General features: G+C 45.8%; 1 protein-coding gene across 1 annotated transcript; it reads right to left on the reverse strand.

Moving 5' to 3' along the window:
• Positions 1 to 777: 777 nt before the first annotated feature.
• On the reverse strand, positions 778 to 9,211 carry C1QL3 (complement C1q like 3). Its single transcript, XM_030320482.1, has 2 exons — positions 8,310 to 9,211; positions 778 to 2,497 (listed from the first exon to the last, which is right to left on the reverse strand). Exons 1-2 carry the CDS (start codon positions 8,895 to 8,897, stop codon positions 2,318 to 2,320), a joined length of 768 nt encoding a protein of 255 aa, XP_030176342.1. The 5' UTR covers positions 8,898 to 9,211; the 3' UTR covers positions 778 to 2,317.
• Positions 9,212 to 11,792: the final 2,581 nt, after the last annotated feature.

Here is an 11,792-nt window from a genome sequence, read left to right on the forward strand (position 1 = left end):
AAGGTACCCACCCCCGATGTTTTGTGTAAATAAAGCCTTTTTAAAACTCTTAGTTGATGTGCACTGCTGTTTATAAATTAATCTTTTGGTTGATTCCTCATTATGCTATTTGTTACAAACAAAAACGAAAACAAAAAAAACCCAAAAACTCCAAACCCCAGCTACCAATTCCTCTTTGATAAATATTTATCGTTCGACAGAAATAAATTCGTTGAAACCCCATTATCAGTTATCTAACATATTAGAAAGGCCAAATAGAATTAGTCATTATTCCTGATGAATGGGCTAAGCATTTTTGATCATAGACATCATGACAGTGACTCCGACCAAGGCATTTAAACTAAGCAAACAGCACCTTCAGATGGGAACATCATGCATAACTCTTTTGGAAAGTTGAGGTTTACGAAACACAAGATATTTCTGTGGCTCAAAGATGATCACGCTTTCTGTGTATTAGAACATAAAGTACCCAAGAGGAACGAGCCGGGGGAACAAACTAATTCCTTTAAATGAAAAAATGCAAATGTCCTTCACCAGTAAAACAAGCAGATTTTTAAATCCCTGTTTTTGAAATCTACTTGTCAGAGTCTTCAAAGGCAACCGAGGAGGTGGGGGGGGGGAGGGAGGGGTGGGGACAGATTTTTCATTGTAACAGTGGAAGTTGTCCGATAGGGAGGATATATCAACATTTTTAATCTTTTTCTTAGATTAAAGAGATGGCTTTTGGCAGTGTATTTTAACCAGAGAGAAATGATTTGCACTACTCTCAGAATCTACTTTACTGTCAGCTTTAATCCACCTGAGAAAAAAGAAAAAAGTGATCATTCAAATGCATATAATTCATAGACATTGCAAAAAAGAGCCACCCGTTTCTGCAGTCCTAATATTAACAGTCTGACACAGAATGCGGTGGGAATATTGATTGGCATATGGTAATAAAGAAGCCGTAGGCTTAATTTACAGACATGTGACGTATAGGGCATTTTAACCTAATAAACTTTACGTTTCTGGGTAGCTCTTAAGAGAGAAGCCATTTCAATTGTTTTGCTATTCCATACACTTTTGTAATCCAAAATATATTTCAATCCAAAATAAGTCAAATAATTTTTGCGTGTTTGTGTGTATATATACACATACTTTTTTAAATTAAATTTTTGAGGCTATACAGCCACTGTGCCTATGGTCTGAAGCCATATATATATTATACTTCCTCTAACATATGTGTGTGTGTGCGTGTACACACAAATACATGTATTTGTAGCAGATACTGGTATAAAATATATACACTTTGTTGTCATATTGGTTATACGTGAAATTATTCCTTTTGAAATAACCTCAGGCCAGGACTTGTAGTAACTATTTGAAGGCCTTACTTAGTGTCCCCTTGGTGACCCATGCAGTAGCTCAAATTAAACCTTTGTGCATTGGGTTTATGAAGAATCTTTTGTTCCAAAGAAAGCAAAAGCCTCAGTCTGATTTAACACCAAAGAATAAATTTCTCTGACTTTCTAAGTAAATCTAAACGCATTCTATTGACAAAATGGACACACAGGGGATCTTCTAAATACCACACATAATTACACATTTGCACACTTAGAGGGTAATCCTATGATACAATTTCGATCTCCATTTTTAAAAGATAATCACCAGAAAGGAGAGAAAAGAAAATTCACAAGAAAAAGGAAATGTGAAAATGATCATAGGCTTGGGAATTCCCTCAAATCCAGAAAATTCCAGGTTAAGGCTTGAAGTTGAATCATTCCCAGGACTAGCTCTAAAGTTAACAAAAGTACAAGGCAAACAATTTCTTTGGGGACAAGCAGCATTATTTCAATTAGACCTTCTCCTGCAGGGTAAGATCATTCTCCCCACACTATGAATGGACTCCAAGTATCATCAGAAGCAGGTAAACTCACAAGAACCAAAGCTGATATATGGATCAAAGCAGCAGGGTCACAGAACACCAAAGTATCATAGATATTGGAGAAATAATTCAGTGTCTTAGATTTTTCTATAAAAATTTGTGATCTATATAGGACTTCATTCACATGGACACTAACAATAAGGAGGAGAATTTGCTTTGGCGGTAATGGATAACACATCTGCTTATCTTGCTTTTAATTTTTTTTTTTTTTTTTTTTTTTTTTTACAGAATGTTTCTGAGTATACAGATGTGAGTCAGGTAGCATTTGAATTCCCCACATATACACAACTGAGGTGCCCCGCAACTGGCATCCCCTGGGATCCTTGATTCAGTGACGTCAGCCATACGAATCCAGTGTCCAAACTCAGAATAATAAGCTTAGTTTCTGCGTTATCAGTCCGCATAAATAATAAATCCAGAAAATGTGCTGTATTTGTTGTTATTTCCTCCGTGTGCTTTCCCACCATCTAGTTTGATGTAGACTTCATCTCCTGGCTCCAAATGAAGAACCACACTGTTACTGGCATAATCATAATTCTGATCGGCGTCTTGGGCAATGGCACTGGCACGCACCTATGTGAAACAAACAAGAATTAGAATGCGTGGAAGAAAATTCTCCAGTATTCTCTCTCTCTCTGTCTCTCTCTCTCTTTTTTCATCCATTCACAGCACGGTAAGCAGACTTGCTGCCATAGCACAGAATTTAGCATGAGAGAGTCCACCTGGGCCTTGGAGCTCTTTGAGGAGATCTTTGCAACAGTTTGAGCTCTATCACTGGAAAGGAGGAACAGAAAGAAGAAAATGGTGCTTTCCTGAGGGTCACGGCAGCCGTCTTTTCTTACCTTACGTGGTAAACGATGCACACCAACCTATTCTCTTCCTAAATCAGCACCTTTTCTAATTCCTTGAACCTCTACGCCCAATCACTTCTTGGAATGGAAATAAGGGTAATTTTTTTGCATTTCAATTCAGACCAATTAGCAATAATCTAAACCAGCTGTTTATGAGTACAGAGGTTTAATCCAAACTTCAGCGGGTCCCCAGGATTTTCAGAAAATTGAGATCCACAGGCAGTTGAGATTCAGAGAAATAAAACAACTCCAGCTCTACTACATAGGGGAAAAAAAATGAAGAAAGCCTTTTGATGTGAGGCTTTCGAAATCTAATTCAAGTAAAGCCTTTTTTTTTTTTTTTTTTTTTTTTGCCAGAAATCTAACTCACTTAAACGTCACCCAAGTTTGCAGAGTTCATTTTTCTATTTGTGGCTTTTTATTATTTCATTGTGCTGTGTGCACTTAAATAAATTATTTAATTGCCACATATCTAAAAGTTGTAGAAGGAAATAAGATTTGAGGCCTCTACAATTTCTAAAACTTTTAAATGATCTGATTGAATACCCTTTTATATTTAGGTGATTCTAAAATGTGTGGTTTGCTTTGAGGATAGAAGCTGCCTATAATCCTCTCATGTTCAGCCTGTGACATAGACATCCTATCACATTCTCAACTCCGATTAGGCTTCATATTCATTTAGCCATATTTTGATTCTGCCTTGGAAAAAAAATTTTCCATAGGCAGACTTATATTTGACTTATTTCAGTAAGACATCTTCTACTCTGTGCCTTGTTTCTATTCCATTATAATAGTGCTTCCCTTAATAACAGAGCAAACGACTTAGTGGTTTTGTAAACCTGTGTTATGTAATAATACCTGAGTTGGGGTACCGTGTGCTGGCAAAATGAGGGAAACGAGGCACACGTCAAGAATTTCCAGGTGTTTCTTTCAAAATTTAAGTGATAGGTTTTCAAATTAAATTTTCATGGGCTATGTTCTCACATTAATGCTGAAATGTTAAAAAAGGAGAAGGCTCTTTGACACTGCTGAACTTGTGAAGTAATTTGAGTAATATTTTAAAAATTTCTTTCTCTGGATATCGTATAGCAAAAGGAGAAAGGGGCTTAAAGGATTTAGAATTGCTTAACCCTGGGCTAACTGACACTAATACAGTGAAAGCAATGTACCACGCAATTATGCTCAGAAACACTGACTCAAATGTATACACCGATTCAGCGAGGCGATCTGTGTTGACCATTAAGTAATAATACAATGTAACGTCACAATATTTCCTAGAAATTAATTGTAGGTTTGTAGGAGTTGAATGTTTTGATTCATTAATTTCACCTAGTTATAAATTCCCTGGGGGGGGGGAATCTACGAGGAGGATAGCGCTGTTATGACCTGATGTTTTTCTTAACGTGTGAATTTTTAATGGGTTAGAGAAATTAAAAGACAAATTAGTAATTGGCCATATCAGTAATATATTAATGAATTCACAATCCATAAATATACTATTCAGCTATTATTGATAACCAGACATATTTAGTGCTGTAGGTATTTAATATATGCTCTGCTCTATGGGTGTTGTGCTTTAACACTGTTCTCTATAGAAAGGCATCTGGGAACCAGGACTCATTAAAATCCCTTGATTTAGAGACAATAGTCTTAAATGTAGTTTTTATTCGATAGGGTATAAGCACAGAACCATGTAAGTGTGACCATTTTTATTCTGTAGGTACAACCACGGAGACCTGCAAATGCATTAGTGTGATCCTACAGACTAGAAGGTTACCCTTATGGTTTTTCACTTCCTTTGTCATGTGACTGCTTTTTAATAAAAGTGATTCTCTTAAGCTATTAAGCTATACTGTAGACCGCAAGACTTTCCCAATTAAATAACTGCCATACTCCAGCACGCTTTGGACAATTTCAGAATGTCTGCTCACCTGATCACGCTCGGAAGGTACAATGGCACTTGAAATTTCAAGCTCTAGTAACCAGCTCGGCGACTTCGAACAATTCTTCCTTTAAGCCATCAAACTACTGAGCAAGGTAATGCATCCACCTTGGAGGCTATTTTCAGGTTCCCAAATGTACACAGATTTCAGCATTTTCTCCGGGAATATGATGCATCCTTTCCTCAGCCCTATGTACCCATTTCTGCCTAAAGGTCCTCTAAAATCTTTTCATATCACAAGTTAACTATTTAGATTCCGTCCGCTTCATCTGTAGTGCGGGTTTCACAGCTTTTTAAAATGATGGTATTAATTTGGCATTTCATTAATCTTGCTAATAAATGAATATCAACTCACAGACTGTTGTTTCCAATATATCTCATGTTCCTCCATGCTGTAATTCACACATTCTTAGAATAAAAATTGGTCCTGAGTTGTTTTATGGTTCTAATCTGGGGCCAGCTTCAGTGGTTAATACAGTGGCTTGTTACAGGGACATTACAGTGACTGTGCTCACACAGCAATTTTTAAATTCAGGTTTGGCTGCTAAAAGTGTACAAACACATTACAATTATGTTTCCTGTCTCTTTATAAAGCCATTTGAGTCCAACTTTTACCTTTCATATCAACAAATGGTATGATTAGATTTTACGTTGATGGTTTCAACGGGGAATATGAGAACTGTAATCCCTTTAGTGGCATATTTGTGAGAATGTAGCAGCCTGTGTGGCTTTAGCATTATCTTATTAGTGAGGGTTTATCATCGGAGACGATATTTATGGTAACATTTGCTAATTTAATTAATTGCTACTGATGCTCCCATAATTTCATTTTCATTGTACTTCTGTGGGATCATAAACAAAAGGTTAAGTGGTGCATCAGGTTAATTTACCGGCCTTTGATGTTTCCATCTGTGATCCTGCATTCAACACAAAGCATAAATAAAATGCTTCCCATATAGTTACGGTCCAGAGGCACTCCTCTATCCTAGAGTGAACTGCATATTTAGTTTAATTTTTGTGCTTCTCAAATCCACTTAATCCATAGCACATTACACTGACATAGATCTCTGAGTTTCTGTTTTATGAAAACAAATTAGGTCTGCTCAGGGGGGAGACTGCCATGCTAAGAAGTGATCGGACAAGAACATAACTGAAAACCAAGGATAAACTATTTGTTTCATAGTAATAAAATAAATTTCATAAAATAGTTCTCATTTGCAACTCTCTGCAAATCAGACTTTACAAAATAGTCCTGTTCTAGGGATAAGATTCCTTAATGGTAATATTTTAATAGCCATTTTCCAAAAGAGTCCATGTTGAAGTCGAAAATACATTGTGTGGTGCTACATATACATATATTTTTTAATTACTTGTTGCACACCTTTTGAAGAAGTCACAGCTTAATAATGCCAATGGAGAGCTTGCTACATGATAAGGTCAGCTGGTTTGCCTTATTTTTTTTTTCCTGATCCTCACAGAATGTGCCTGCTAGGATGATACAAAGGAGCATTCGACTCTCCAAACAATGAAATAATTTTAAAAACAAAATGCAGGTAGCGCATGTATAAGAAATGGTTTTCTTGGAATCAGTACAATATACCTGAGCTCAGCAGTTGAGATAAGAACACTTAAACTAGTTAATATGTATCGTTCCCTGATTAGTCATGCAATTGCCATTTCTGGATACTTAAAGATGTGAGTGTTTTTATTCAGTGGCTGATAAAACTTGGTATTGTTCCATTTTAATTAATACCTCTAAAAACAATCCTTCAGCCCGACAGTAATTTCCAGACCTAACCTTTGAGTCAGAAGAGAGCCAATTTGAAAAGAAATGGGTGCCTCATCACTGTCTGCCAAGGGGCTGGTCATAAACCATTCCCTAAAGGCGACAGAATACCTCTATTTGGGTACGGTGAGTCATGCCCTTTTTAGCCATTTACCTATACCTGGCTCACTGCTCTATAAATGATTTTTATTTATCTTAATATTATTTTTGTGCATAATAACTATAATAAACAACCCTGTCAGTGCCGCCTGGTGGCCATTTTCCCTTTTTTGTTGTTGTTGTTTGTTTTGTTTTGTTTTGTTTTGTTTTGTTTTACCTGTCTTCTGGGTTCCTTGAGCTTTTTTAATTCCTTTAGAAGTGACGGGTGGGAGGAAGGGGGAGGGCAGGATTTTGTGCCCTTCCTTATACATTTAGAGTATTTGTCTTCCACTTTTGAAAAAACTCTGATACTGAATTAGGCCTTTGGAATAAATCCTGCCTTAATGCTGCTTAATAGAGACCTGGGTTAGAACGGAAAAGGTCTGATTTCGAGGGGGCGGGTGATCTGAAGCCCAATGAGCCCTCGTTAAATCTAAGTTGGCCACAGCGGGGTTCCCTGGGCCACCCAATAAGCAACATTAAAGCCAGAGAACCCAGACCAGACTTCAGGCGGCAGGTTGCAAGGCCTTGCCCGAGTGCGGCTGCTGATTCAGCGCGCGAGCCTCAGGTCTGATTACACTTTTAGGCAGTTACAAATACTATTGTCCTCTTCTGACTGAGAAATTAGACACACTTTGTTTTTGCACTGACCGCGAATTTCTCAAGCAAACGGTAAAGTGGCCCCGGCATAAAAGTGGCCACCCGTGGCCCTTGTGGCAGAGCCGACCAGCTCAGGAGACTAAGTCCCAGGGGCCCGGGCGCTGCTCTGAGGCTGGTTCACAGTCAAGGCCAAGGCCACTGCCTCTCGAGAGAAGGCGGGGTTGGAAAGACTACCCAGCCGTTGGCCCGGGGCTCCCTGGCGGTGAGGCCCATCGCCCCAGGGCCGGCTCGGCCTCCTGCCCTCCTTGCCCCCTGCCTGTGCGGCCTCCTACCCCAGCCGGTGGAGTAAGGGCTCTGCGTTTGGGTGCGTGTTTTACGGAGTGCACTCACGAGTCTCAACTTTTTTCTTTTGTCATCAACACTCTTTACTTCTCCCCCTTCTTCTGCTGGGGCTGAAATCTAAACAGGAGTTTGCGTCTTGCATTTGACTATATGCTTGTTTCCGAGGTCTGGGACGCCGCAAGGGCCCTGGCGACCGCAAGTCCCCGGTCCCTCTTCGGCTCGGGACGCCCCACACTTGGACTCGCTCTTTCGGGTCCCTTCTTTCTCCAGCGGGCCCCCTTCTCCCCCGAGTTTGCCACCCTGGCACGCCCACTTCGGGGCTCCCCGCTAGCCGTCCTATTCCAGGCAAAGCCTGAGAGCGACCCTAAGCTGCAGAAGATCCCCCGGCCGAGGGTAGCGTCCCGCTCCCGGCCTCCCGGGGCACAGGCTGCCCAGGGGACCGAGCTCCCAGCTCCCCTGCCCTCGAGGGTCGCTCTCGCACTCGCGCGCACAGCGAGCGCAGGTCCTAGCTTGGGAACCGCCCTCTCCGGGCCTCCGGGCGCCCTCTTAGGCCCGCGACCCCCGCCTCTCCAGGGAGTAACAGCGTCCCCTCGGCTCCACTCCCGGGAGCCCGGCTGCCGCGCCCTTCCTCCGCGGGCTCCCACCCCCATATCCGGGGTCTCCTCCCTCTTGCCTGCACCTTCCCGCGCTCCCTCCCCGCCCACCCCGCTGCCTGCCGGCACTCACCTGGTTGTTCTTGCAGAGATCAGCCCACATGCTGGTGCCGTCCCCTCCGCGCATCAGGACGTGGTAGGTGAAGAAGTAGATGCCCGGGATAGAGCAGGTGAACTTGCCCGTGGTGGGATCGTAGTGGTTACCGAGGTTGGTGACCACGTCGTCGAACTTGAGCACCTCGTAGCCTTCGTGCTGCCGCTTGAGGCCGGCGTAGAAGGCGATCTTGGGCACCGTGCTGTAGGTGGCGGCGCTGATGGCCCCGGCCGCGTTCAGGCCGGGCGCCCCGGGCGGGCCCGGCAGGCCTTGGCGGCCGGGCTCGCCCTTCTCGCCCGGAGGGCCCACGGGACCCGGCGGCCCGGGCTCACCGGGGGGCCCGCGCGGGCCCGCCTTCCCCGGCCTGCCGGCCTCGCCTTTGGGGCCCTGGATGAAGGTGGGCAGGGACTGCATGAGGCCGCGGTCGGGCGTGGCGGCCGTGCTGGGCGCCTTGGTGCCCCCGTAGGGGTCGCAGACCATGCGGCAGGTGCCCAGCATCTCGTAGTGCGCCGACGTGCCGGCCGAGCTCACCAGCACCGGGATGAGGATAACCAGCAGCAGCACCATCACCACCCCCAGCGCCCCGGCGGCGATCAGGCGCCTCCTGCTGCCCACCAGCCGGCTCAGCGCGGGGCGATCCTCTTGTCTGCTTTTGGACAAAATTTTGAAGGTTGGGCGGGGACCTCCTCAGAGCCGAAAACAAGCCCCTGCGAACCCCAACTCCCCTGGGCGGGCGCGCGCCGGCCGCTCCCCGCCTGCTCCTGCTCCCGCTCCCCCTGCTGAGGCTGCGGCTGGGGAGGGAGCTCGGACGCCGGGCGACTTGAGCTGAAGTCCCGGGCTGGGGGGTGGGGGCTGGGGGAGGGGCGCGCAGGGCGCCCTCTCGCCTCCCGCGAGCCCCTTGGCACCTGTGGCTGCGCCTCGGGCGCCGGCGCGGCCACCCGGAGGGCCGAGCCAGCCGCCGCCTCTCGCGCCGCCCGGGGCCGCTCACACTTTTATGCGGCCGCTGCCTGCGATCGACTTTTCCGTTTTTGCCGACTGCGCCAGTTCGCACCAACTTTCCGTCTGAAGTTGCCTTTTTCTGCCTCCTCCTCGGCTTCTCTCGCTGGCTCGGTTCGCCCTTCCGCTGCCTGTCTCCCCCTCCTTCGCCACCGCCACGGCAGCCCTAAGAGAGGCGCACCCCCCCCGCCCCCCGCGAGCTCGGGCCGGCCGCCCCCCGGGTGCGCGGAGCAGCGGCGGCGGCGGGCACGGTCAGCGCGGCGAGGCTCGGGGCTGGAGCGGAGGAGCCAGTGAGCAGCGGCGAGCGCCTGGCGGCCGGGAGCGGAGCGCGAGAGAGACTGAACGCAGAATCCTGCCCGGGTACCACCTGCCAGGAGAAGAGGAGGCTGACAAACGCGCGCCGGAGCAATTTATAGGCACCCAAGGCACAGAGGAAGGGGAGCCGCTCTGGCGTCTCACTGCAGCATCTGCTCCGCGCATCCCACTCAGAGAGAGTTTGGCATTACTCTGACAATGTGGGATTTTTTTTTTCTCAGCCTCTCTCTCTCTTTTTTTCCCCCTCTGCACATGGATGAACAGTGAGATCGTGAACACTCCCTTGCCGAGCCCAGGTGATGGCAGCTCTCTCGTTGGACACACCTGGCGGGGGGAGGGGGAGGGAGACAGATGTGCAATGGCCTCGGGGACTGGAAGGTCACACCTATGCCCCCTGTGTCCCCGCGGGGAGCTGCGCGTCTTGGAGGGTGGAGGTGAGGGTTGAAAAGAGGATGGCTCCGTTGACAATATTTCTCTGCTGGCTCACCCACAATCAGCCGGCGCTTCAGGTGTTTTTCGAAATGCCACTTTTAACATAAGAAGGGCCCTTTAGAATTTTCCAGATGGTTTTCTTTTGTAACCTTATGGTTTCCCTCGCCAGTCTTCTAAAAGGAAACAAGATGCCACCCAGAGAACAGGAAGGTGTGTTGAAAAGCCCAAGGGCTGTTTTGAATGATTATGAATGATTAGGCCCACCACACAATGGGGTGGGGGTGGGGGTGGGTTCTTTTAACAAATGTGCGACCCCGTGTCCTCTGCTTACAGGACTGCAGTTCTAGCTACCTTTCAGGAGATCCTGCCATTGGATCTGAAGTTGCATGTACTTGCACTACATGCACGAGAGATAATGACTTGTCGGATGTCTTTAAAGGTCTTAAAGCAAGCAGCCTTTACAAAAGTGCTGGGCAAGATCTTTTTGCTGAGATATGGAAAGTGTCCTGTAAGCTCCAGGCACAGTTCCTGCATGTACACTGAGGCATGGGGAAAAGAGGTAACATGGGAGAGCAGAAGGGAAAGCCTGGATTTGTAATATTAATGTAAAACCCCCAGAGTAGGTATTAGGCAAGTTATCCCACTAACAAATACAGAAGGCACGCAAGAACGGCCTTAAATAAACAAGCAGAATTGATTTGTAAATCATACTTTTGCATTCAGGACCCATGGATGTCAATCAAACGTGGATGGCATTTGCTTGTCAATACGGGGATGATGGCTGGGAAGATGGTGACTTATTACATCAGGGTGAGAATCTGAAATGAGCAAGAACAAACAACACCACAGCAAGCGGAACAGTAACCTCCCGGCGGCCTGGGATCTTGTCTGCGGCCACCATAGCACCGAGCGTCTCCTTTTCTGTTCCTTCCGCCTACCTTCCACAGCACCCCGGTTTAGTTCTTTCTTTCCTTCTTCTCGGTTTCAAAAGTAAGGTCAAATGAGCAGGCGGAAGACAACACCGATTCATTGATTCTTTTAAGAGAAATGTCAGGAGCTCCTTCAGGCCTTTCCTGGGAGAATCAACAGCGAGGCGCAGGCCCGCCGGGCCCAACCCGGCCTAGGTCTCCAGGTTTTCTCTCCCTCTGGCTGCTGAGGGGGCCGCTGCTCTTGCTACCGGACAAGAGTCCTTCCCACTCCTCAAACCTTTAACTTTTATTTTCGGGTAGTGGTTTTAGAAACGTGTGTCTGTGTCTTGGGCATAATTATACATGTATTTCAGAATACTTTTATTCACACGAGGAACCTCATTTTCATATATTTGAGCAGCGGACACATAGCAAATTCTCCACTGACCACAATGCCTATTTTCCTAACACACGATCTGGGTTGCTTCTCAAAAGCCACCTTTCTTTTAGGGGACGAGATGGTAAAGGGTGGTAACAGGATGAAGGTTAATGCATTAATCAAACTCTCTTCCGATGCACCAAGTTATCAACATTCAGAAGACTTCTTTATTGCTAAAGAGAGTCCAGGTGGGGGGTAGAGGGGGGAGTTTTTAAAAGGTAGAGTTGAATAAAGAAATTCTCATTGAAAAATCTCAAGATACATGGCATATTCCACTGGAGACTGCTCGCCTTACAGAGGAACCCGGTGAGGATGCCATGAAATGGTAGGGTTGGAATGAATGCGGGCAAGCGAGTCCACACCAGCTCACTT

Source organism: Lynx canadensis, chromosome B4, assembly GCF_007474595.2.
Source record: "Lynx canadensis isolate LIC74 chromosome B4, mLynCan4.pri.v2, whole genome shotgun sequence".
In the NCBI taxonomy this organism is placed as follows: Eukaryota; Metazoa; Chordata; class Mammalia; order Carnivora; family Felidae; genus Lynx; species Lynx canadensis.